At 45.5% G+C, this 27717-nt stretch overlaps 1 protein-coding gene across 6 annotated transcripts in view; it reads right to left on the reverse strand.

The window, feature by feature from the left end:
* The window catches only part of BIN3 (bridging integrator 3), a 64172-nt gene that overhangs the window by 25595 nt on the left and 10860 nt on the right, over positions 1-27717 (reverse strand). For 5 of the 6 annotated variants that reach the window (XM_043536174.1, XM_027830490.3, XM_037886225.2 and 2 more), the window contains exons 2-6: positions 21046-21094; positions 12237-12277; positions 11602-11663; positions 7642-7778; positions 6598-6638 (exon numbers count right to left, since the gene is read on the reverse strand). In XM_043536174.1, the coding sequence (XP_043392109.1) occupies positions 6598-6638; positions 7642-7778; positions 11602-11663; positions 12237-12277; positions 21046-21094 (330 nt within the window). Of the gene's footprint in view, positions 1-6597; positions 6639-7641; positions 7779-7935; positions 8001-11601; positions 11664-12236; positions 12278-21045; positions 21095-27717 lie in introns of those variants that run through there. The other variant, XM_037886226.2, reaches the window with a different exon arrangement.

The raw sequence follows: 27717 nt of genomic DNA on the forward strand, positions 1-27717 counted from the left end.
TCCCACCACTGCCGGATTCATTAGCTAGTCAACCTAGCTGACAAGTCTGTTACTTGAAAATTGCAGACTTCTCTCCCTCTCTGGTTGTGACATGGGGACTGCGACAGATATCCGTTAGCGCCAGGGCTCTGCACGCCTGGAGTTACAGCGCTAATAGGAGGGGAGGAGACTGTGCTGGCCTGTATGCGTACAGGTGCACATCAGCTGGGCGGTGTCTTGATGGCTGGAAGGAATTGTGTGTGCAGAGCGGATCCGCTGCAAGGGGAAAAGGGATGTTCACAGGACACATGGGAAGAAGCAAGCGGTTATCTCGAAGCTCAAGACAGCAGACGAGTAGTAGAGAGGGCCAAAGTCTGTTCCCTCTGTCGATCTCTCAGCAAGTTATAACCATTCAGATGATCATCAGCACCAAGGCCAGCTAGCAATCTGCCTTCTCCCTCCTAAATGCCTCCTCTTTCTCTGTCTCCCCTTCCCATGTCCATGCGGACGCTTATACCTTCTCGGAGACAGTACAGGCTAGTGGACGAAGCATGAGACAGGGGAAAACAAGACACCTTGGTTCTATTCCTAGCTCTTCCACTGACTTGCTGAGTGGCCTTTGGCAAGTCACAGCTCTTCTCGGCCTATTTCTCCTGTCGCAGGCAGGTTGTGGGGATTAACATTGGTTCAGTGCTTTGAAAATGCAAAGTGCTGTGTAAGTGCTAAGTATTGTCATTATCTTCTACAGCAAACGACCTCCTCCTCTTTGTTCAAATCCCTCCTTAAAACACACTCCCTCCTGAAAAGCATTTCAGTGATGAACCTTCAGAGTGATCTGCAGCACTCTCACACTGCATCCTCAAGCTGCACAGCATGTGTATCTCAATGCTACTGTCTGTGTCTGATCCAGATTGTAAGAGATCTGGGGAGAGGGGGCCCAATTCTGCTCTCAGTGTAAACCCAGAGTCACCCGACGGAGGTCAGTGGAGAGATCCAGGATTGACACCAGTGATAGCTGAGATCAGAACCTGGTGGGATGTTTTTATGTTTGCACAGCATCGAGCATGCTGATGGCCTGCAATAAAAAAAGAACGATCCTCACTGATCGTCAATGGGCAATCTGAAGGCGTTGGGGAAAGGAAAGGGGAATGAGGAAGAAAAGAAGGTGGTTACAAGGGAAAGGAAGGACAGGAATCAGGAGGAGAGAAAACAGTAACTAAGCATGGAAAGGAGAAGGAAAAACCTGGGAGTAAGAAAGAAACGGGGAGGAAGTTGAAAGACCGAGGGAGGGATGGCTCAGAGCTAGGCCAAAGCACTTGGGCTATGTTCAGGAATGCCTGTCATTCCACACTCTGTGCCCACACGTCCGTTGTGGGCCCATCCACCCACCAGGAATGGGAAATTAAAACCATCCCTTCCGACTACAGCAAAATGCAACAGAAAAATAAGATGACAGTTCAAACTGGAGAGAGCTGAGGATTAAGGCTAAGAGCCCCGAGATGAGGGAGGATGCACTGGGGGGCGAGGCAGCCATGTGGCTTGCTTTGTGTATGAAATCCTCATTAGAGGCCTGTAAGGACATGAAAGCGGCTTTTCCTGTTTCCGGTCCCCAGCACCCCCAGGGGACCCTTACGGCTGGTTATCTGCTTTCACTGTCAGAGAAGGAAGTGCAGATTGAGGCTGTACACTAACGGCAGGGTTTTATGTGGTTACAGGGGGAAAAGGAGATCACACAGCATGTGTGCAGGCAAGCTGGGGAGGCAGAGATGAAGCAGTGCAACTGCTATTTGCGGGGACTCTGGCCAGCTGATCAGGAGAGGCATGGGCTCTGTTCTGATGGAGCTATTCCTCCAGACGGTGGACCCCTGTGCTAAGGATAGGCAGCAGGGATTTTAGACGCTCACTCCCGTTTTTTCAGCCCTTATGGAAACCGGTCAGGGGACTCACTTGCATGCCGATATAATTTAGTTTATACATCAATCTGTAGTGGGAGGCATTCCGCTTATGGGAATTTGAGTTCTTCTGACATTAAGACCAAGCACAAACTGGCCACACACAGAGGTAGCATCACCTGCACCACCTTTGCCAAAGCACCTTAGTCGTGGCCTGCCTTATTCCCTGATATTCTAGTTCTGGCCCCTCCCTACACAGCTCTGGGAATGCACCTCCCTCCTACCCGGCAGCCCCCCTGCTATTCCAGCCCAGGGGCCCACACAGCCCAATCCTGACCTGCAGCCTTTTCTATTACTCTAGTCCTGCCCTCATCCCTAGCTCTGCCAATTCACCGCAGTCCTGGGACCAGTACAAATTCTAACAGCCCTTTAGCCCTGAACTGCAGCTTTTCTCGAGTCTCGGGGCAGAGAGCCGACTGTGCCAAGCTCCTTCATATTCTGGCCACCATATAACTCATGCAAGACTAGTAAGCGCATGCCCCAGCAACTGTTTTGGAGGAGAGTTCACCGGGATCCCCTCATTCTACTCAGTATCTGGGTGACCTTCTTCCCTGCCAAGGAAGGCTGGATGCAGCTCCCTCCTGACCATTTGAAAACACTTTTTCTATCGTCTGGGAAACAAACTGCACAGCAATAGAAGCTGTTTATAGCCACTGCTGGTATGGGATCTCTGGATCCCTTCACACCAGTGTGGTGCAAACCACATGGCTGACCCATTCACTATGACAGCAGAATCCTGATTCTCCAAACCACCTAGGTAACAGCAATTATTATTGTTATTTGCTTGCAGTTGCACCTACAACATGAGGGGCACCTGTCAGACATACAGGAAAGGGAAGGCCGCTGCCCCAAGGAGCCCACAGTCTAAGACAAACAGACAAGTAGACTGATGTCAGGGATAGGGAATATTTGTGCTAAGATAAGGGCGAGTTTAACAGATTGGGAATTTAGGCTCTAAGGGAAGCCCTCATTAATCTTGGGCTACACGCGGGTAGCTTGACAAACAGGGTGGTTCAAATCATCAGTCTGTTAAATCAAGATCCCCTTGCAATTAACGTCAGATCGGAACCCACAGCTCCAAACGCGAAAGACATTAAAGTCAATGAATCTTCAAACCGCATGGCTTATTTAAACTGTTTCCTGCCCTAAATACTGACACATAGGATGTAATATCAACATGAAAGTACACAGTCCATCACCAACCCCAAGTCCAGCCAACGCACTTCAGCCCTCACCCAAGGGACAAGAGGAGCCCAGCCAGGCTGAAGAACTGGAAGCTACAGAGTGCAGTAAAAAGCATCTGTTTTTTCACTGAGCTGATCTGGTGTGAATTTACACAAGCAGCTCCCAAGTGAAGCCCTGACCTCTCCAGCCATCCGATCTCTTTGCCCAACCCACACCTTAAACCATGTCATATTCTAGCTAGAGCTTTGCTAACGCAGTGAAATTAAATGAGTGATTTCCAGCTATGAGTTTGTTACAGTTTCAAAAGGAAGAGAAGACTGCATGATCCTAACTTTGCCATAAGCAGGGAGATCTGGATGATAGAATCACCCCTTGAGATGGTTACTCTTAATGTAGCTGATAGAAACCTCATATCACTGGACTGCAGAATGGAGATTTTATGACACATGTGCCTCTGATTACAATATATTACCGTTAATATAATGCCTTCTTTCTACTTATCTGTGTCTTTGGCTAATAAACTATAGAAGACCACCAGTGAAGAAGTAATAAAGCACAGCTGTTGAATCAAAGCCTGTTTCTAGGTCAAAGCGAGTTTGGGAGAGGCCGGGGAGAATGGGCTCTACCAGGGGAAACAATACTGAACTGAAACGAGAAGAGGATCCTCCAGGCAGCTTTAATTAATCTTTAGTTTTATCCCAGAAATGTTACTGGAGTTCTCAGCAAGCAGGCCAAGAAGAGGATGCAATCTGCATTTCCATAGTGCATCTCATTATTAGCCAAATGAACTCCCAAGGCTCTTTATCTTACATATGCACGTACTTGCACTTGTGCATACTTAGAGATAGGGAGAGGAGACGAGTCATTCCTGGTCACCCCTGAAATGCAACCGCCACAGTCATGAAACAGGAGCCGTTTTAGAATGCACTGTAACAGTGCTCAACGGACAAGGGCAGGAAATGAAAAATGTCACATCCAAGTACCAGGGAAACTGAAGGAGACAGAAACAAATCACCAGAGCTGGAATATGTAGTCAGGACGCTGGGGTAAACCACCGTCAATCCTACAAAAGTGCTTTAATGCCAAGTGGTCAGGAATTGCGTTTTACATCTCATCACCACACAGAGCTCAGCACCACGACCCTGGGGGCCAAAGGAAGAATGTCAGCTGAATCACCAACACTGTTTTCAGTGCGATTCTGGGATTTCTCTAGACCTCTTGCACCCAAATAAGGACTTGGCCTGAATCTACTTAGCCTGAAAGATGGCTACCCCAGAACTCAAGATGGGATGGAAGGGATCTTCCTTGTGTGCATACATGATTATTTATGATTTGCAGTACTGGAGCGCCTAGGAGCCCCAGCCCCAGATCGGAACCCCACTGTGCTGGGGGCTGTGCACAGAAAAAAAAGACAGTTCCATGGAAACCACCTGGCTAGTTTACGCTAAGATCTATTTCTTGACAATTAAATGAGATGGTTTTAATAGAATGCCAGAACACAAAGTTGCTGTATCTTTCATGCTGAGGACTATCAACCTAATAAGCAACACAATTCCACCATAGAAGGTTTGTTTTTTTTAGTAATCAAGGATATTTGGTTATAGTGTAAACCACAAAAGCAAAACACAAGTCACCATGTCCCCCCACAATAAAAATCCAGGGCAACCCTATGCACTGAGTAGTATATGTTGGTTTACCCTCAGACTTGGGATTAAACAACAACAAGCAAAAAAACAACCACCACCAAAACCCCAGATGTCAAATGTAAACTAAAATTGTTATTCAGCAATTTGCATCACTTACTGTCTTATTAAAGTCAAATGATCTTCCTTTCCCTCTCTCTCTCTCTCTTTCTGTTCTTGTAACAAAATAAAGAATCTAGGGACTTCTGAAGACATTTTGCTGCACTAAATGAAATTCTCCTTTTAACTGTTAGGGATATAGTCTCACTTACAACTCCTGCCAACGCTGGTGGGACTTGCACAGAAATGAACATTTAAGAGTTCCATGGATGACAAGATCCCTACAGAGACGATGCATCAGTGGGTTATGACACACTGTAAGACACATGGTAACTTCTTGCCGTTAGCAAAGTGTGGCGGGAATGCCGTGATCCTGCAACAGGGGAGGTGGTATTCTCAGTGTAAAGGCACCAAAATGTCAAGTAAACGTGACTGCAGACCAGTGCTTTCAGCATCTCATCTTGGACTGCCTGAAGCCAATGGAAATTCTGGCATTGACTTTAGTGGGTACAGGATCAGGCCTGAGAAAAGCAAACAACTCCTAGGGAGCCCAGCTTTTTCATGTAAGCTCTACAGCCCATGGAAAGAAACCACACTAAATTCAACCCCCACCCCTGGCAGCAGAGGGTCAGGTGACTCATGGTCTGAGCCTCCTGGGATCCTTTCCCCCCCTACGAAGGAAACTGTCTATAGAAAATAAGTCAGTGGGTGGCTTCTATGCCAATGAATTCATTATTAGACCTCTGCCTCCATGGTGAGCACCAAACACTGACTCAATGCCAAAATCCCCATGGAAATCCACCTGCCCTGCTAAGGCTCGATGGGATGCTTTTGCAGAGCTTCACAGATTCAGTTCCCTCAAGACTTTTATCTGTCTGTGATACGTCATGCCATCTGTATTTATTTGTAAGGTCTTTACTTCCTAGCTTCTCCATGAATAAAGTTCAGGGACACCGGCGGGTCAAACCTGGCCCAAAATTTACGTTTTGAAAAAATGCCTTTCACTAAAATTAAGAGGAACAAAATATTTCTGAAGATTCCCTTTTTTACATTTACAAAGGAAACGTTCACCTCTAGCATCTGCAGCCCCAAACCAGCAGCAATGCATTAGACTGTATTATATTCGAGGGGCAGCCGTGTCAGTCTGGATCTGTGAATGCGGCAAAGAGTCCTGTGGCACCTTACGGACTAACAGACGTATTGGCGCATAAACTTTCGTGGGTGAATACCCACTTCTTCAGATGCATGCTTCTTTAGACTGCATTGCAACTTCCTAAGGACCAGAGACTGAAATGGATTAGAAATCAAATGACACTGACTTGTCCACTGTCCTCCTTCAAGCCCAGAAAAATGTGGCAAGTAACCGACAGCATAGGTGGAGACAGGCTGGATGTTTTAAGTGCTTTCAAGTTTTTCATAACTTCAGGTGTTCTGTGAAACACAGTTAAGTGCATCTGGCAGATTGAAGTACAAAATCAGGAACAAAGAGATTTGGGCTCTTTTTCCAGCTGTGTCACAGGCTAACAGCCTGGACCTGGTCATTTAACCTCCCTGTGCCTCAGTTTTCTCACTGTAAAATAGGGACGATACTTTCTTGTATGGGGGCTGTGACAGATTATTTGATTTTGGAAGGACTATGATTTTAAACCTGACACTGTCCCTTTAAATGATGCACGTCTCTCAGGGACATGGCTACTGAGAGCACTTGATTCTGCGCATAGGAAAATGCTGCTACTCACTTTTTCAAGGGCTCTATCACCGTCTTTTGGATCTGGTTCACCTATTGGAAGAAAAGAGAGTGACAAACAAATGTTGTTGAAGAAGCCGCTTTGAACTAAGTTATACATTTGTGCAGCGTCTTCCACACCAGGGCTCAGGCCTCGAGGTGCTACCAGAGTACAAATGAACAACAACGTCATCATCTTCATCAAATCCTCACCCCACAACCTCCTGTGCTCTGGTCCCAAACCAGCAAAGACGGGACGTGCTGCAAGGGCAGCACTCTGGGTCCACAGTGGAGTGGGCATGAAAGAAAGCACCTCATGTGACGCTGTAGAACTCTCTCTAGTCAGTTTAAGGCAGGGATCTCAAACTCAAATGACCACGAGGGCCACATGAGGACGAGTACGTTGGCCCGAGGGCTGCATCACTGATCCCCCTCCCGCTGCCCCCACTCCACCCCTTCCATGAGGCCCCGCCCCGCCTCGCCTCTTCCCACCCCTCCCCCAAAGTCCCACCCCAACTCCGCCCCCTCCCTGCCCCAATTCCAACCCCTTCCCCAAATCCCCACCCCTGCCCCACCTCTTCTCCACCTCCCCCCTGAGCGCACAACTCCCCGCTCCTCCCCCCTCCCTCCTGGAAAGCGACAAGTGCCGCCAAACAGCTGTTTGGCCGCGGGAAGCGCTTGGAGGTAGGCAGAGGAGCAGGGCCGCGGTGCGCTGGGTGGGAGGTGGGGCGGCGGGGAAGGGGAGCGTGGTGGCCCCAGGAAATACTCGCGGGGGGGCGGGGGAGCTTGCTGGGCTGCAGCAAATAACTCCATGGGCTGCCGCGTGTTTGAGACCCTGGTTGAAGGACTAGCCCTGATTGACTCCAGGTGGAGGCACATGTATCTCTTCTCATCTGAAGTGTCCCAGGATATGATAAATTAATCTGGGGGCCCTGCTAGGGTGAGAGAAGAAATGGAAGGGGTAGAGGAGAGTTCACCTATATGGAGCAGACACACACACAGAGAGCACAAGTTCCCATCCCCGCCTCCTCCCCACTTCAGTAAAACCCACGCTCACCTTCTCTTGGTTGAAAGAGTCCATTCTCTTCATGGCAGTGTCCAGGGCTGTTACCATCGCCAGGAAATTGGGGTCTTGCTCACAGAGCGGGTTGGACAACAGGTCTGAAGAGATTTTCACGGCTGATTTCGACATGGCTGCAGTACGATGAGACCCAAGAGCATGCAAAAGAAGAAGAGAAGGTCTGTCAGTGACACAGAGTTGCATAACAGGACAGGCACTTGCAAAATAATCCAGCTTTGCTGGAATTAATTCATTATCGCAGTTCTACAAAATACGGTCTGGGACACAAACCTAAATCTTCAGCCACTAAGGCAGTGAGTTCGGCACCTAAACTTTCCAGGGACACAAGTTGGAGGCTAAGAGAGAAGATAAAGAGAGAGGTACTGATTTTTTCATGTAAACACAGAGAGAATAGTTTTTATACAGCTTAAGTGTGGACCATTTAAATGCAAGATGTGATGCTGTCAGAAATAATACCAGACTAACAAAAGCATAACTTTCTTTTAAAAGTAATGTACATGGCTTTTTTGACTTTTTTTTATACGTCTGCCTTTTTTTAACAGACTATTAAGCATTGCTCTGTCTCATTGTAGCTCCTCCACAATGAGAAGAAGCACAGTCCATTAAGTCTTCCAAAAAAGCTTTACAAAGATACGTACTTTAAGTGGATTTAGTGCTGGGGGAAAGGGGCCAGACTGACAGGGTTGGAGAAGGAAGATCTTTATTCGCCTGCAAAACAGGTATGGCGTGAGCAGTAGTAGTGCAAGCTTGTCACCAAGGAGCCTGAGTTTTCTTCCAGAGGGAACCATTTCCTTGCAATGGGTCCTCAGCACACCCCTCCACAGGCAAAGACCTCTCTGCTGAGACTGCCAACAAGAGGGCCCGCTGCTGTGGCAGTTGTCAACTGGCCACTTGGCCACTGGAGAGTCACAGAATTTAAGGCTAGAAGGGACCCCCGGGACCACCACTGAACTCAGATGCAACTTTCATTTAATCAAGCCCCTTTTGCTCTCTTTCAGATTTACAAGCATCTCTTCTTTTCTATCCGATCAACTGGCCTCATTTTTCAACGAAGAAAATTCAGGACAAAGACCCTGCAGCGGGTCCTCCCCACACACACCACTGTAGAAGGATAAGATGCGAGACCAATGAAGAGTTTGTACAGCAACAGGCTGAACGACATTCACAGTAAAATAACTGGAATATAACGTAGGAAGATGAATAAAACGGAAGAGCCAATATGGAAGTAAAAATAGTGTAGCTATCCAGAAATCTCTGTCTCTTTTCCCAGTAATGTTGCTGTAAGTTATTTCAGTTAAGGATCTGAAGGCCGGACTCTTTTGTACAGTAGCTCAGAGGAGCTTTTTCAAGACTATCACTGTACAAACTTTTAATGTCTGAATTAAAGTCATCCTCAATAATGGGGCTTAAGATCACAATTTCAAGAGATTAAATGCTCTGATTTAAAGGTTATACACAATTATACAGAAAGCTCAGAATTCAGCTCAGTCCAGAGTGAGACACTCACTATGGAATAACAAAGCTACTGTGTCTGACTATATTCAAACATTAAGGGCTTAAACATTTAAACCTTTAGGCAGATGGGACAGAAACCTCATGTGAGACCACATCTGAGGAAGAATTTGTACCAAAATAGGACTGGGCTAAAAACCGTAGAACTCTTTAAGGGGAAGAGAAATTACTATGTGCCCCCAAAATGCAGGCAGCTGGGACTTAATACAATTAGGATAGTGAGTGATGGCAGGCAATGGTCAGACAGATTCTCAGAGGCTGGGAATCAAGATTCCTGGGTTCTAGTCCCTACTCTGCCATTGATTTGCTGTGTGACTTTGCGCAAGTCATTTCTCTCCTCTCTGTGCCACCGTGTCTCCATCTGTACAACAGGGGGAAGGAGGAGGCTTGGAGGAGGAATTGGTTAAATGTTTGCACAGTACTTTGCAAATATAAACTGCTGAGTATTATTAATATTAGAAAAAGTGACCTTTGGCTATCGCTGGTTATTCAAAGCAAGATAAAGCTACCATTTTATAATTAAGGGAACAAGTGATGGAAATGCTGAGTGACCCTTAACCACAGCACAGCAAGTGTTGCAAATAATTCTCATTGAGGTTTGGATCACCTTTCCCAGCCATGCTGCTAAAGCTGGCAAGGCAGCATCCAAGTCTCCCAGGAAAACTGGTGCATCTCAGAAAGCGTCCGCTTATTTCAGAGCGTGTATCTATTGTTGGCAGAACATGGAGGCTCGATCCAGGGCTCATTAGATCAAACGTGCTAGCGAATGTTTACAGTCCGACTGAACGATCAACCCCCTCGACGCTCAGAAACAATGGAAGAAATAAGACACGAGGAAGAATAGCAGCAGAGCTGATGCACTGCCAGACTTCTGCTGGACATGGAAACTACACATTAGCTAACTACAGTTATCTCTTCATCTCTCTGTTACTCAGATATTGCAGGGCGAGGGAAGCCTCCAGAGGTTCCGAATGCCTGTTCACGCATTTGTCCTCCGTCCTCTGTGGTCTGGGACACTCTCTATTCACTGGCACCCAGTTTAAAATTCTCCCCTTATTCAGGATTTCATGCCTTTAAATGAGAAATCAGCTCATACCGGATCTGGCCAGGGCCTGGGCTAATTTACAACTCTGCCATGAAGCAGAACGGAAAAGGAGAGTCCTCCCACAGCTCCTCTGGGGCTTGAAATGCTCCATATAAAAACACCCACTGAAAGGGAGGGGAGGGGAATCCTTTACAAGGAAAAACTTGCCAGAGGAGCCCTGATAATGAACAATGTCCCAGGGAGAGAAGCTTTCACCTTGGAAGGAGTTTTTTCTTGCAGCATTTGTTGTTCATGTCTATGACGGTGCTGTGTATGTAGCTATGTATCCCTCTGCCCTCCTGCTGGCAGGCAGCAAAATGTGGGTTCTGTTCAGCATACCTCTCTCTTCATAAATCAAGTCACCATGAGGTGCTTGTGGAGATTGGACCAGCCCTCACCTGCCTATTCATGTAATTTGCCTTGGCTCCAACGCCCAGTGGGCCAATAAAAATAGAGACTGCTCCAAACTCTGTGCTGCAAAAAAGCCATCTCTGTTTAAAACAACTCTTTTCTGCATGTTCCAGAAGGCTGCTCAGCTCGCTTCAGTAACTGGAAATCACTAATCTCCACTTCCCCCAGTGTCTCTTCCTTCAGATTGTGTAGTCTTTTCATCTTACTCATGTTTGTTAAAACCCTGTATTGTGTGATGCGGTCAGATTGGGTTCCTATTGGAGAAACTGCTAAGTGAGTAGGCAGGACCCCATGTGCAGGAGGGACACACACCTGCACAGCAGATGTCATTCTCTGAACTTGCAGAAGTAAACAGCTGGGGCAGTGACATGAAGAGACTACTTGTTTATTGCTTCCTACGTAGCCCACTGCAGCCAAACCAAGCCAACTATAAGGCAGAACTTGCAGGGTTACTCTTACAGGTGAGCCATTAAGTTGGCAAAGTTAATGAAATACAAACACTTAGCACTTACACGGTACTTTACAATGTCTCTCGCTAAGTGAGGATACAGTGACCAACCCAAGGGGGCCTCGTTCTCATCTGGGCCCTTCAGGCGCTACCCTAATACAAATAAGAATTATCCCAAATTTTCAAAGGCAGAAACTGAGCCACAGAGCGGTGAAGAGACTTGGCCAAGGCCACACAGCAAGCTAGGGTTCAGGAGAATGAGGTTCTATTCTTGGCTCAGCCAATGGACTCACAATATGACTCTGGGTAATTAATATTTAGAAGCCCCCAAGAGGACTGTCCTGTAGTTAAGGGACTGAACTGGAACGCAAGCGACCTGGGTTGAGTCTCCAGCTCTGTCACAGGCTTCCTGGGACCCTGAGAAAGTCACTTACTCTTTCAGTGCCCTGATTCCCAATCTGTGAACCACATTCTTACATACCCACATCTGCATCTGTGCTCTTCTTCATGTCCTTCTGCAGTTTCTTGGTCTGATCTTCCAGCCTGAAATAGGAAAGAGTAAGACTAACTTCTGAATCTTTAAAAAATAAACAAACATATACATGAGAACTATGCCAACAGGCCAGCTGGTAGTTAAAAGGCAACTGGACACGTTTCTATTATGTATAATGCTGTTTAACCATATAACTAATTTCAAGTGACCTCCCACATCTCCAGATGACCCTTATGTTAACTATAAAAGTAAGAGTAAAAACGTATCAGATATAGGTCCATACAATATAACAGTTACAACAACTACAACATTAGATCTTACAAACTTGGATGGTTTTGGACTCCTTGAAGATATTCTGGAAATTTTATTTTCTTTGCTTTAGAATTGTAATAAAACTGTCAATACCTCATGACCCCCCTGCTTGCCTTTCATGGTCCCCCTACGGGTTGCGACCCACTGACTGAGAAACACCAATCTAAACCAACTCGAAATTACAATGCACTAAGCGGGAGAACAACAAGCTGCTAACAGAGCATTAGGCAAGCAACACAAGGAAAGATGCAACGAGACTGAGTTGTGTGAAAAGCAGATCCATGGTCATCTCCAAACTGGTTAACACTTACTGCTGAAGTTTCCCATATTCCCTTTCAAAGTCTTTCTCCACCTGGGGGAACGAGAAAGAGAAACCCCGTCAGCTCAAATGCATTAGAGCACAGTTCAAAAAAATCCACCCAACCCCCTGTCCTCCCAGCGGAAAGTACGAATTTGATCTGCAAGTATCAACAGATACATGTCAAGCTATTGCTATTTACATAGTGTCAACAGCATGCTAGGCACTTTAGAAAACAAACAAGAGGACAACAGCACCTAAGCCCCATTTTTAAAAGAGATGTAGGCACTTAGGAGTCCTAAGGCCTAGTCGGTACTTAAAATTTAGATCAACCTAGTTACATCACTCATGGGTGGTAAAAATTCACACCTTTGAGAGCCGTTGTTAAGCAGAGCTAGTCCCGGGTGTAGACGTGGCTAGGTCAACAGAATTCTGCTGTCAACCCAGCTGCTGCCGCTCGGGAAAGTGGGTTATTTATATACATGGAAAAACCCTTTCCGTTGATGTAGGAAGCATCTAAAATACTTCTAAAGTGCTTCAGTAGCACAGCTGCAGTGTGCCACTGTAGTGCCCGTAGCATAGACATGGGCTAAGTCTCACTGGACTTCTAAATCACCTGGATGCTTTTGAAAATTTTACCCAAGGTTCCTGCTCTGCTGATATTACAATCTAAATACAGAGCTTGTTTAGCTTGTAAACTACATAAGATCCAAATAAGATCTGAGGCCTAAAACCTTGAAAGTATTTGGAGTATTAAACAACAAAACAAAACTTTTGACTTTCGGTGGTTCCTCCCTAATTTAGTTGCAAACCGATCACTGGGATTTCAGATCAGGAAACATCATGAGTCTTCCTACACCAAAAACATTCTAAAGTTCTGAGTTTCATTCTAAGGCACCAGGGGAACTGTCGAAAGGTGGTGATATGAGTGTAGTGTATTCTGTGTAGTGAAATTTGTCTTCAAGAAATACCCAATGGACCCAAGTAAGTGGGTGCTTTAGCTTCTCCCAAAAGTAGAAGCAACACCCGGGGTTTCTGTTACTAGACAGACCACACCATTTTAGAGCATTGCCACCCGCTATGTCAGTTCATTCTGAGGACATGCTATGGCACATGAACTGGAAACTGACAAAATAAATGGAGCCGTTCCAAAAGCACACAAAGGTGGCAGCCGAGCAGGTATAAAGACACATGAACACACATGCCTCTGCTTTACACAGCCCTGCTCAGTGTTTCAGAAGAGGAGCATGTCATATGAGAAATGTTTCTGCTCGGGGGTCCAGAAACACTGTGTGCACACGTTCACGCATGGTAATGGAGAATGGGATTGGGGGCATGCCTCTCTCTCTTCCAACATCAAATTTAAAGGGCTCCACACTCCCCTTTGCAAATTATTAAGTATCTATCTTCTCTGCATGCAACTGTTTTGGATTTCAAGGTCACTAATATTAGTTCTTCAGGCTTCAGTAACAGGTATTCTGGGCTTCCTCCTCCTTTCCCCTTCTGATTTGCCTCTGTGATGTGCCCCAGCACTCCTCCCAACTCCCGTTCTAATCCATAGGTTCTAATCCACCACAGAATCCGGACTGCTCCAAGCCTTAGACCTGAAACTGGGTTTGAAGCAGTTCAAGCTCCACGAGAGACTGCACAACTGAAGGGGCGGCAGTGGCTACTGGCTGCTACAGCTGAGTTCTTAGATTAACTACTGTGGTTGTCCCAAAGGATTGGAAATTTTGTATTTTAGCACTTCTTTTCTGATCACTTCCTATGAAACTATACATTCTCTGCACCATACCCTCTGTCTCCATCAGCTCAGGTAACCAAAGGCCCCTTTCTAAACCTCAAGATATCACTGGGTCTCCATGCCCCCCCCAGATTCTAATACATGACCCTATTACAAAGAAATCCACCAAATCATGGGGTGACGAGAAAACAATTTTATTATTTTAATTACAGTAACATTCTCAGTGTGCTGGGCACTTTCCAAAGAGATGAAGATAGAGTAACTGCTCCAAAGAGTATACAAGTAAAAAAAAAAAAAAAAAAATCACCCAAGCAGAGACGTATTCTCTGAATATGACATCAATTACTTCCTATTCCAACCTGCTGGCTGACAGAAAACCTCCGATGAGATACGATACTCCACGGTGCTCTCATTCCAGGTGGACTGTTTTAACACATACTTTCCACATTCATTCCACAACTTATCAACCAAATAAAGCACATGGATTTCAACTGACCAGCCAAGAGTAAACATGTACTTTTGTTGTCATGGGATCAAAACTGGGTTCTTTTTTGTGGTTAAGCTGCCACGCTATTAAACAAGCAGCGAAGTGTTGCGCTCAGCCAAGACTAGAATGAACCAGAGTACTTTTTTTTAAAATGCACTCCATGCTGCTCCAGGCATTCGAGACTGAGACTCACAGCAGCAAAATATAGCTAAAGAAACAACAACATTTAATAAAATTCCCCCTTGGTTTTCAATTCCAATTGCTCTAAGGCCAACGTTTTAAAGTGGAGATCTACAGGTGTAAATGTCACCCTCATTTTTTGCAATCCCTCTTTCTTAAATATCTTCCTAGTTTGCAAGTTCAAATCCACCCAAAGTCAGTAGTGACTGACTCACTGCAATCTGATGGCTGTTCGGTGGATAGTGAGTTTGGTGAGCTTCAGTCAAATTCCAAGGGGACACGTGTCCAGACCAACAGAGACCACTACTGCCGGCACCCACGCTGGCTGTCTCTGTAGACCGAAAAGCTCCACAGAGACTGATCTCCCTTTCTCACTGCTAAAATTGGTCCCTCCAGGACAGGGTGGATCAATGAGGGGGCAGCTTGCATAGCCAATGCCTGGTTCACAGCTCTGCAAAAATCCATGACAGCTGGTGGCTTCAGGTCAGGTAACCAGCACATAGTAAAATCACCCTATATTTCTATGGTTGTTCCGGCTGTAAAAATAACCCCAGACTATTGCATTCTATTTATATGTTTATGTGAACTGTCCTGGTTGCAAACCAAAGGGGGCCGGCATGACTCAGGCTTGAATCCTTTGACGGCTGATGGTATTATTCCCCCTGTTCTCAGCATGAAGCTCCATCCCATTGCGGATATACTATTCAGAAGAATTTCCCTTTCATTTGGTCAGCAATCAGTTCTTCCTAGGCTTAGTTGCAAGGGGTAGGGTGGCTCGGGATGAAACGGAATGTAAAGATGCAGAGCAGTTCCTGACATTTGCTGATTTACCCCTTCAATTCTCCCCTCTACCTGCAGTGCCTCTGGGTGAAACAAAGGTATCTCTCAGTCTATTTGATATGAGGGAGGCCACAACTCTCACACAGAAGTTACTTTTCTATGTGGAGTACACGTGTCCCTCAAACTCTCATCCTGTCCTATCTTTCTTGGGTTCCCTGCCTAGTCGTCTCATGTGCACTCTGCATATCAGGGACTGAATCCTCTTCTTCACAAGGCAGCACATCAAACACCCCTCCCTACTCACATCCCCAGTGACATTTATAGAGACAGCTGCCCAAGCCTTATTCTTGCTTCACCCCCACAGTAACAGTTGGCTACCAGTCACTGCATTCTGCACACCCATGTAACTCTGCTAGCTACTATTAATTATTATTTCTATTACAGTAGCACCCAGAGACTCCAATCGAGGCTCATGGACCATCATGCGACACAAATAAGTCCCCTGCCCCAGAATGCTCACAATCCGGGGTTATGTAAAGATGCAACAGGTGGCTGAAAGAGACAAATGCAGTGGGCTGCAAGGGAACGGAACATCAAGCACGTTATGCATAGTACCCAGCAGTTTCGGCTCGGGTGACCAAATGTCCCGATTGTATAGGGACAGTCCCGATATTTGGGGCTTTTTCTTATATAGGGACCTATTACCTCCCCCCCCGGGTCCTGATTTTTCACACTTGGCATCTGGTCACCCTTGTTTCAGCTCTCACTTAGATTTCACCAGCCTGGAAACTTAGTGGCCATAGGCATCTGACATGTAAAGCAAAAAGCTACTCATAGAGTTAACAAATTAAAAATAACGAGTACTAGAGGTACTCTGAAGAAATGAAACCAGCTAGGTAAGTTTCCACAGTCAAATAATTCCTCCCTCCAATCCACCTCACTCACTTCTGGAAGCTTGAAACCAAAATCTGTTTTCCTTAATGAAATGCTTTTTGCTCCATGAACATTGGTTAGTTATTGTAAGATTGCTCCCGAGTGCAGACCTAGGACTTTTAACTGAAGTGCTCTTTAAAACTCCCCAGTGAATTACATTGACTTTGTAACAGATCCAAGAAGGGGTCAAACTTTGGGCTTTCCAGCCATGATGGAATCTTTGTAACTCAAAGGGGGGAGGGGGGGTCGTAATCAGCAATGTGGTAGAGAGGAAATGATGCAAGACCGATGAGCACCACAAGAGGATGGAAAGGCAGTACTGTGAAGAGCCTTCTTACTCTCCTGGAGGAAGGGTGCTATTTGATTTCCACATGGCGTCATTCCATTGGACTCAGACTCCCTTAATGGGATTTGGCAACAAGAGGGAAGAGAAAAACCTGTGTAGTTAAGCCAAAAATGTTATTATAACCACAAACTTCTGCTGGGTATGTGCCATCCCATCAAACACAACAAAGATCCCACCTAGACAATGCAAGTTGTGTGCATAAATTGGGCGCAGCAGAACAATTAGCACAAGTCACAATAACCCCTTTGTGTCTGACAGTCGAGTACCTTGAGCCAAAATAATCCTGAAATGAAGTGAAGCCGGAATACGAGCCTGTACACCCATGACTAGGATTTTGTGGACTTCGCAAACCAGCAAGCCACACCTACCCATCTTCTAAGTAAGGCTATGGGTGGATAAGCAGTGCACAAAATCAATGCTGCTCATATGCCATTCCCCAAAGAGCATCACATGCAGCTTCAGAATAGAGGGAGGGGATTCACCCCACCGCAGCTTTAATGAGAGGGGGTGGAAGGGAGAGTGTAATAGACGCAGTCACCTAATTCACCAGGCCCGTTAATTTCATCCCACCAATGCTGTTACTCCCGTATTAGAGATTTAAAAGGTTAGTCATGCACAGTGGAAACTAAATATGGCAAACTTGCTGTGATGGAATTCTTGTTATAAAGAAGCTCAGTTATCCCACAGGTCTCAGGGGACACCAAAATCTTTGGCTAAACAAGGGAGCAGGGTCGAGCAGACTCCGAAGTCTGCAACCCAGGTTTGCGAGCTCTGGAACACACACACTCAATCCTGCCCAGCCAACTCCCTCAAGGTCAACCAGCACCGCAGTGGGGGAAGGATACACCCCGAAACTGAGCAGACTGAGGGCGGGGGAACCCCTGACCAACTCGCCCAAGGTTACTGGGGGAGGCTATGCTCTGGATCCCCCTCTTCCAAGAGAGAAAATGAGCTGACTGGCTTCCCTTGCTTTGCCTGGCAGTGATGGGAGGCTCTGCTCACTGTGGAGAGGCACAAGCAGCCATTCTTTTCAGCCACCTTCCAACTCAGATGACCCAGTCCCCACTGAAGAGCCTGGTACAACCCCAGGGTGACACAGACGAACTTCCGTTAGCTGGGGCCGCACTGCAGCTTGAACAGTGTAACCTTGTGCTTAGAGTGAAGTTGTCCTGGGGGTGGAGAGGACTGTCTCCACAATAAGAGGCTTCCACTGCGTAGTGGATTTAAACAATAAACATTCTGCACACAGATATAATTCTAACAGGTTTAAGTCCTATCGCTGGGCATTAGTTTAATTGGGCTGCGTTATTATGTCCTCTATCGTTCCCCTGACAGCAGGTCCTCTCTGTATATTAGATCCTCCCACCCAATCTCCTCGCCTCTGTACGAGCTCAGTGACAGATGCTCTTTTCAGGGGAAGGGGAGGGGGGGAGATTATTCCGTCTGGAATTGGATTTGCCCAGGTTTAGGTGGAAACAAAGTAGTGCCATGCCTGAGGGGGCAGGAGATCACTTCAGTTCACCAGCTGGTATTTCCTACAGGGGTTTCCTTCTACCTGAAGAGCTAAACTGTGGCTGACACTTTGCCCTTCTTCAAAGGATCAACAGCGAGTGGGCACAAGGAGTCGTGACTAATTCCTACTGCCGCCCAGTTTCTAGTGCTTCTACTCGTACTAGAGCCTTTTAATCACAAAAGCTTTGGTGAGCGAAGCCTGCCATGTCAGAATGATTCTGTCTCTCTCCCCATGTTGGAACTAGCATGCTCTGGTGGGAGCCAACTGCTAAATTCTGACAACTGACTTTTTTTTTTCTTTTTTTTTTTTTGTGGTACAATCTTGTGAGTGGGAGAGCCTCTCCATAACCGCTTCCCTTCTGATGAGCTCTGGATGGAGCCCTGGAGATGCCACACCTTCCCACTTCCTGCAGCAGCCTCCAGAGGCCAACATCTGGAATAAAATGGAGAGCTAAAGCAGATTGTACTGCTGTTCACAAAAGCCCGCACAGATGGAACGTCTCAGCCTGCAAGGGGGAGGTAAACTCGGAGGTCTAAGCTAACTAGATGAGCTACAAAGCATCACTTCCATACCCTGAAACTAAGAGGAGTATAAATCTGAAGGTCAGGTTCTCAAGGGAGATTGGTAGTTTCCTGTCATTTGTTCTAAGGACTTGTTCTTTGAAGGACTGCACTCTACACTTACCCTGTGCAGTTACATTGCTCCATGCTTCCTGTTTGGCACACATCTGTCCCAAGAGTATTGTTACAATTAACAAGATGGCATAGTGGAGGCCAGGTAAAAATTTCCAACTCTCTCCAGGTTACCATGTCATCAACATTCAAACTCTCAGCACTTCTGCTGAATTTGGGAAGCGGAGGGACAGATGAAGAGCAGGGGAAAGGGGAAAAGGCTTGGAACCAGTAACAGTCCTGGATGAAACTTTGCCCCTTGGATACGCTGAACTTGACAAAAGGTTTTTATTTCAGAAATTACAGCCCATAACTGCCAGTTTATCTCTATTTGTGGATGTGCTGGAGAAATCCCTGTAACTGGATAGGCAAGAGGAAAATGGCTACAAAAGCTCAGGAAGGAACTGGAGAGTGATCTCTTGGATTTGCCTATGATATACTGTATCTCCACATTGAAAGACAAGACCCAGAGAGCTAACAGACATCCCCATACTGCCACCATCCAAAATGCCAGGCACAAGGCATACCAGGAGGGAAGAGTGTTAGGGCAGAATCCACTGCAAACTGAGAGCAAAGAGAGATCTGGAAGGTTCAAATATTAACTCTCATTCAACCCGAGCTCCTGCTCTACCATTAGGAGGGCTAGCTTCAGAGGTGACGGTGGAGACCTTGGTGCGTGGCACTATGGGCAGCGACACAGGTTTATGTCGTATAAAGACTTTCAGACAAACTGCATCCTGAAACACTTTACACCGTTAAACAATACGTTACGGCACAGGGAAAGGGAAATTAACAGGTGCAGACAAAGAGAATATGTACTCATATGAGACACAAAAATCAGATGGGGAGGAAATGTCCAAAAACACTCTTCAAGCCATCAGGAGACGCAGAGAAGAAGGCCCTTGTGCCAGCAGAGAAGAAACCAGTGCTAGATAGGTGGATGGAGCAAGTAAGGGAGGGAGTCAGGATCTCTGCGATCCGATAGAGAAAGTCAACGAGGGATTTAAAAACCAAAAAAAGGGTAATTTTGAACTGGATCTTGAAATAAACAGGGATCCAGTGGATTTGCCTGAGGCTGGGGGTTGTATTTCTTTGCAGAGAGCAGCATTCAACACATGATGTCTGGATCACTAGAACTCGGGAAGACCACAGAAGAGTGAAAAGGAGTCAAAAGCCCTGATTAGGGTTTCAACATTGCCGTTCTTTAAGAAGGTCCCTTGCTTAAATTTTGCACTGCCAGTTTGAAGCAGAAAGCTGCCGTTCTGCAGCACCACAGAACGACACCATCCTTTAAATAAAAGATTACAGTTCATCAATATTGGGAAGTGGCAGAGTAAACCCTCCGTCTCAAGGGGAAACTTCATGCCACAAAAAGTATCTTTGGCACCTTAATACAAGTAACCCACGCAACCGAAGGAATTAGCAGTGGTGGGTGTCCCACAGAGGAAGGATCAGGAATGTTAGTCTGTACAGGGGATTAGTTCACCAATGCAGTTATAATTATAAAGCCAATGTCTCTGTCACACTAGCAATCAGGACGCTTCTTTTAAAGCAGGTACGCAGGTTAATTCAGGGATTGCTACTGTGAGCACTACAGCTTTCACAGGACAAGGACCATCTGCTTAGGCAGGGAAAATACCACAGCCAGCTGCAAGAAACAGCACTTGGGAAAGGACTTTCAAATTCATCAGAATACAAAATGCTTTTTTAATTTTCTTTTAAAGCAAATGCTGTGCAGTACAAATTAATTCATGCCTGAGTACTAAGCATCTCAGCCTCCTCTGATAAGCTTTCCTTTGGAAACGGTTATATTCAGCGATCTGAACCACTCCCCCTCCTCCATCTGCTCAGAAAGGATGAACAAACAAGCCATTGCTGAAAGAAGGAAGGAAGGAAGCATGTTCAGTCATCTCCTAGGAAAACTGTGCCAGAATGAAAGAGCCCCCTCCCTTAACAAACAGATCCTGAGACCAAAATACTGCATGTAGCTGGGACTCCCCCTCACCCACAGCACAAGGATGTGATGGTCAAACACAGCAACAGGTTCTGCTCACTCACACTCCCCTCGCACATACACACACAAAAATGGGACGAGTCAAAGTGCTGGCTTGACTCATCAGCCACATGATCACAGACTGGATCTAAAAAGGGGGAATTGGTTTACTCACTGTCTTGGGTACAATCTGTTTCTTGGGCTGCCCAATCTTGAACGGAATCCTGGAAAAGGAAGGAGGGAGAGATATGGAATATGTAAGCGAACAAGAATAGCTGGCCTCACATGCGACAATGTCAAAAAACATGTTCCCCAAGCTCTTTCGTAGAGAAGGATTTTTGGATGCAAGCTTCAGTGGAATAACATCCCAGATCCTGGTAGTACATTCAAGATAAAGTATATCTCCCTTTGGAGTGGGCTTCAGCTCTGGCATCTGTGATCTTCCCAAACAGCAGTGCCAGCTGGCTCTCCAGCAGTGAAATCCCCCTTTTTCCTCCAGTGTCCTATTAATACAACTAAGGGCTCTAGATGTCCAAGGCACTCCTTGGCAGAACAAGGGTCTGAAGGTTGTGCAAAATTTCAAAAAAAATCTGAAAGGGGAGGTGGGGGTGGGAAGGAAGGAATCAAACACTACAAATATTTACAAAGAGAACCTTAAATGGGGTGGGGGGGGGAACGACCCTCAAAAACCACCACCCAAGAGTCTGGAGTTTTGAGCTGCTTCAAAGGATTTTTCTTACCATAGCTGCAGGGATGGCTCACCTGCCAGCTGAAAAGCCTTCATTCGTAAAAACCTTAATATGGTTGTGAGTACAAGCTGGATGAGCTATTCCCCCCGGCCCCGCCTCACATAAGCTAGTTGGAAGGTGAGAGTGCTCACTACGTATCCATTTTTGGCTTGGTCAGATTGTTGTAGTCATAATCATAAAGCAATGAAAATAATTAAGTTTCTTTCCCCCCTTGATAACCAAAGTAATAAAAACACAATAATTCAGCCATTGCTTTCAATGTATTAGACTAATTTATGTTGTCTGGTTAAAATTCATGGTCCATAATGCTCCCAGTTTATACTAAACCCAGTTTACAGCATATTCTGCTGATGTAGCTAAGGGGAAAATTCAGTTATGTCTTTTAAAAACAGGAATAGCCTTATCCAGGAATTTCCAAACTAGAACAGACCAATGGTTCATCTAGCATGGTATCTTGTCTCAAACAATGTTCTGTACCAGATGCAAAACAGAAGGTGCAGAAGTCCCCTAATGGTCCTGTGCAAATAGTAGCCTTTCTCACATTTTTTACTAAAATTGATTTTAAAAATCTAATTTAGTTTATATTATTGAATCTCTTAACCGGTTCATTTTTGTCAGTATTGCAGAGTGAAAATGGTTAGTCAGTTTCACTACCGTGTCTAATCAGTTTCACTTACAGGTTCCCATGCAGGGTTGCAAAGGTTGTTGAGGAAAGTTTTAATTCAAACAACTACACTGATTTCCAATGATTATTTTTAACCCTGAAAACATTTTTATTACCCTATCGGTTTTGTAAAATCTCTTATCTACAACAGCTAACTTTTAGGATTAAACTACCAGTTAGAGACTTCTCTCTGCAGGCACCACTCCACAAACACCATACCATATGAGACAACACTTAATATGGGAATGACAGCAAAAACAAGATCATCCAATGACCCAATTCCCCCTTTGCTTCATTTCGGCCAACCATAGTCAAACCAATGGTATAATTAGTAACCAGTAATAAACCTAGACTGCAATCCATACCTCCTGAACTGACCATGGAGTAAAAGTCAACATTAGTCACAAATGTTTAAATTTAATTTCTGGAGTACTTCCTGTTTATTGTTCTCCAGCATGGCTGATGTAATTTTAGGCTATTAACCCCTTCCAGTTCCACTGGCAGTCACAGCAACCATGAATCACACTTCTTCTATAAACAAACAATTATCTAGCATATAATTAAACTGTCAATAACTACTTGTGGTGCCTTACAGGAAGGAATAGGAAATTAAAGATTTTTCTTTTTTCTACACGGGTAAAAAGTCAATAAAAATGGGGCAACTCCCTTATTACCCTCTAGGCACTGGTCATACTATTGGAGTCAGTATAACCAGGTGCTATCTTTCATTAGAGCTAGTCATCTGTGACAGTGTAAAAGGTATTCTGAGGGGATCATTAGAAATCTGCATCAGTAACTGCCCTCAGGTAGAGGCCAGGAACAAAACTGGAGAACTGAGGGGGAGCAGTGGCATGGAGAAGAGGAAAACTAGGACCAAATACAGCTTCCGGTGTAAACAGATGCAACACCGTGGCTGAATTTGGACCTGCTGTGCCCAGCCTGAGACTGGCTGATAATATCTTGCAGCAGGCCTTGCTGGGAGTTCCTATAGAAACGTAACATTGGAAGATGGAGATTGCTGGCAGTAAGTGAAAGAAGCATGTATAAGTCAAAGCGTAACCATTTAATCTCCTGTGAAATATACAACATGCAGCTACTAGAGTGGCACCCTGAGGTCCCATGCATCACTGACACTATGCTGAAGTAATCAGCTAGCAAACACGCACCTTTAAATACTTTGCCCTTCTACATGACGTTATAACAGAGGATCTCTGAGTGCTTACAAACTGAATCTTTATCTCCATTTTACAGATGGAGGACACTGATGCACAGAGAAATGAAGTGATTTACCAAAGGTCACAAAGTGAATCAATGGCAGACAGGAATAGAACTCAGGAATCCTTATTCCCAGTCCCCTGCCCTAAGCATTTCAATAGAGATATTATGGTGAGTGGTGTTGTATCGATAAGAGGAGGTGGGGGAAATTCCACCAATGGCGCCCCATTTTAATGCATTATTTACTATTCATGTTGCACCATGAATCGCACGGTGCATTACAGAAGAGAGAGAGAAAGGGACCTGGTCCCTGCCCCAGAAACTTTACAGTCCCAGCCAAAGAACAGTTAACACTGTGCACGATTAGGGATAATTGTTTCTCTGTTGCTAATGATTAATCTTAGTTAACACAGAAACGAACACAGAATTTAAATACAGGCCCCTTACAAAGGCTCTGAACCACCACCAGCCAGAGAGGACCATTCAAACAGAGATGCCTCCAGATAATTAATCTGCAACAGACAGAGTGGCTGGCTGCAAAACGCAAGGAGCAGCAGTGAAGATAGCTGTAGTTGTGTGAGTCTCTAAACATTTGGTTGCAGCGGTTTTGGAGCTATGCTGATCCCAGGATATGAGAGAGACAAAGTGGCTTAGGTACAGAGTCGCCAACTTTGGTTGGATGAATTCCTGGAGATTCATCACATGACATTATCTTTAATTAAAGATGAATCTTTAATTCCTGGAGGGCTGGCCACCCTAGTTAGGTAATATCTTTTATTGGACCAACTTCTGGAGGTGGAAGGTACAAGATTTTGAGCTCCTTTCCCCAAAGCTGAAGAAGAGCTCAGCGGAGCTCAAAAGCTTGCACCTTCCACCAACAGAAGTTGGTCCAATAACAGACATTGTCTTGCTCACCTTGTATTACTAAAACATTTTCACCATTTACTTAATCAGACTTCTTTACCCAATACAGCTTTGCACTCTCATGAAGTATGGGGGCTTCCGAAGAAAAAGGCAGCCGCTCTGGAAAGTGTGTGGGGCATGGGGAAAAACCCAACTGTCAGTCTTCATTAAAGAGCACGACAAAAGAAAATAAACTCTAGTAAAACAGGGACACTGGAAACTGACCAGATTAAATAACAAGTCATACTAGAAGGCCTGGATCCTAGTGTTCTAAGTCAACCAAGACCAGCAGCTGAGGGTGCAGGCAACTGGTAGTTTATGTAACAACTAATTGCAAGATGGAAGGGGATGGAGGAATCCGGCCTCAGACCAAGGGAGTATTTCAGGTCTTCTACAGCACCTGAGTAGCCTGGTTGAGCTTAAATTGTCTCTCTCCTTCCTCCTACCTTTAACCTGAGCTGACATAGTCTGCTTTAGCACTTGCGTTTCTTCTCGAGCCGAACTAGGATAAAACAAGAAGCTCAGGTCAATTAATGGATAATGGGATCAGCCCATCCTGTTTCAGATGGCTCACTTTTCTTTAAACTACTCATTACATTTATGCAATGAAGGGCAGTGCGGGATGTGAGCTACAAGATATTTCAGCTCCATCTCAGTTGGGAAGGAAAAGATTTTCACATCCAAAAAGTTCTGCGTACAAGGAAGAAACGAAGACTATTTTCTTTCATAGCAAAAGAAAGTCAACAGGATGTTCAACAAAGCTACAAATATACTTTGAAACAGCAAATATCTCTATCAGCACCATGATGCCAGTTGGTAATTATGTCTGTCTCAGTAAAACCTTTTTAAAAAACCCTGTTCATATAACTATTTTTTTTAAAATGCTATTTTATATTTTGAGACAATTTTCCTGCTTTAATATGGCTCAGTGAAAAAGCAACACAAGAAAATAGAACAGAAAGAATAAAGCAATGAAGTAGTAAGAAGATCAGAACTACTGATCTTAGCTGAGATTTTAAAATAAATTGACACACCCGCAGCTTTGAAATGCAGTTGCAAGAAGCTGCTGGCAGCAGAAAGAGATGTGCTCCAACAATCTGAGCACAAGCCCGAGAACCAATAACTCCTCCTGGGTTCTAATCCCAGTTCGGACATTCTATTGCTGTGATGCCTTGGGCCAATCATTTCACTACTGTGTGTCTCAGTTTCCCCGTCTGTGAAATGGGGATAATATTATTACCTGATACAGGAGGATGCACAAATTAGCAGTTGTCAGAGTGCGCTGTAAGATGAAGAACTCCAGGTATTATTAGTCCGCCTGGATACCACAGCGATGAGCATATCAGAAATAGATCAGATTGACATACGGCTCCACATCTTTTACTATGTGTTACAGAGCCTCCTCCTGGTGTGCCAGAGCCGCAAATGCTACCCTAAAAACCTGAGCACGTTTCCACACAGCCTAGAGGAGAAACCTGGACTTGTGTGTGTTTCGGTTCTATTATTTCTGCTGAGCGAGAGAAAGCTGGGGTTGTGTTTGGGGTGTGAAATCCCTTGAAATCATGTTCATAAACAGTGTGGGCACGCTGAGTCAGTCGGAGCTTTCCCACTCTGAAGAGCTCTCTGGTCAGATACAGCCATTTAACTCAGCAAGCCACAGTAACGGTAATGCCATGAAGATTCCAGGCTTCACTCTCCTGGCTGGCGGGGGACTGCTGCAAAGGCAGCGCACGCAGCCCCCATCGGGACATTGTGAGTCGTTCAGCGGCAGCCAGTCTGGCTCGTTTGGGAACACCGATTTCAGAAGGGAGGCTCCACCTAGTCTTCCTCAATGGAGGAGGGTGAAGTACTGAAGAGAGGGGCTGGGTGCTTAAAGTAAGAAAAAAATGTAGGTGAGTGGAGAGAATCCTGAAAGCATCCCATCAGGGAAGCTGAGGAACCCCTGGGAGGGGAAGGTGTGGCTAATTTTCTCTGAAATTTCCCCAGCAGTGTAGTATACTTCTCCATGTACAAGCTCAAAGTCACACACCAAAGGGTCTAAGGCTGTGTCTACTCTACAGTTTATGTCGGTAGAACTCACGTTGCTCAGGGATGTGAATAAATCACCCCTCTGAGTGACATAAATTACACTGGCATAAGCACCGGTGTGGACAGTGCTATGTCGGCGGGACAGCTTCTCCCACCAACATAGCTTCTGCCACTCGCAGAGGTGGTTTTGTTACGCTGACAGGAGAGCGCTCTCCTATTGGCATAGAGCGTCTTCACCAGATGTGCATTGACGCAGTTGCGTACATGTAGACGTGCTCTAATTCTCCTCCGCATGCACGGGAGAGTTGCAGAGAAATCCACCAGGCAATGGGGAATACAGCCCAATGAGATTTGCAAGATTTACAGATTTTCTGTAGTCCCCTCTGAAAGTAAGATGCAGAGGGGATCGTCCGACTGGATCAGACCATGTGATTTCTAATCTAGGGCTGCAGCTGTGGTTTTATCTATTCTCCTGTATGATAGCGTTCCCCCCCCACCAGCAAAATGCTAAGTTTCCTAACAAATCTTGGCCACTCTTGCTCCCTCATCAGACAAAGACCAGAAAAAATGGAGGAGGGCTATCAATCTCAGGAATTTAAATGGAAATAAGCATAGACTGCAACAAAACACATGGTAACACCCTCCACTTGAGGACCGCAAAACACTAATCAGGCTTCCTAAGACCTCTCTCAGGTAGATAGGGAAAACACATGAATATTTTCAACCACCACTGAAATGCTGCTGCTTCTGGGGATATGAACAGCTGCTGTTCAACATTGCACAGCAATCTCCAATGATGGTTTAGGACAGGAAGTAAGGAAAAAGCTGTATGCAACTGAAAGTGGAGGGGAAGTTGGAGGGGGCACAATGTATTTACCCACAATGTACATGGTCAGGACCTCAGGGTTAACACTCAGACTCCTGCAGAAAGTGCCACGGGCTCTCAAATAACTATAGGGGGTCAAACTAGGGGCTCACTGAAAAATTTCTGTTGAAACTGGTTTTCAACCAAAAATTGGGTTTCCAGCTCAACAACGTTTTTCATGAAAAGCGTCCGCTTTCCAAGGAAAAATTTGATTTTTCATCAAAAAACCCAACGCTGCGTTAAGTTCACCTTAATTAGGTGATGGGAACTTTCTCAGCAAAGTGCTGAAAATCCTCAATTCCCACTCCCAACACACACCATCTGGGCCCTTGTCTGCATTAGCAACACTCCGGCAGCTGCCAGCAGTGGGGCAGCTACAATGTTTGTAGCAACAGTGGAAGCACTAGTGAAGACGGGGGGTAG

This window comes from Chelonia mydas, chromosome 26 (assembly GCF_015237465.2).
Source record: "Chelonia mydas isolate rCheMyd1 chromosome 26, rCheMyd1.pri.v2, whole genome shotgun sequence".
In the NCBI taxonomy this organism is placed as follows: domain Eukaryota; kingdom Metazoa; phylum Chordata; order Testudines; family Cheloniidae; genus Chelonia; species Chelonia mydas.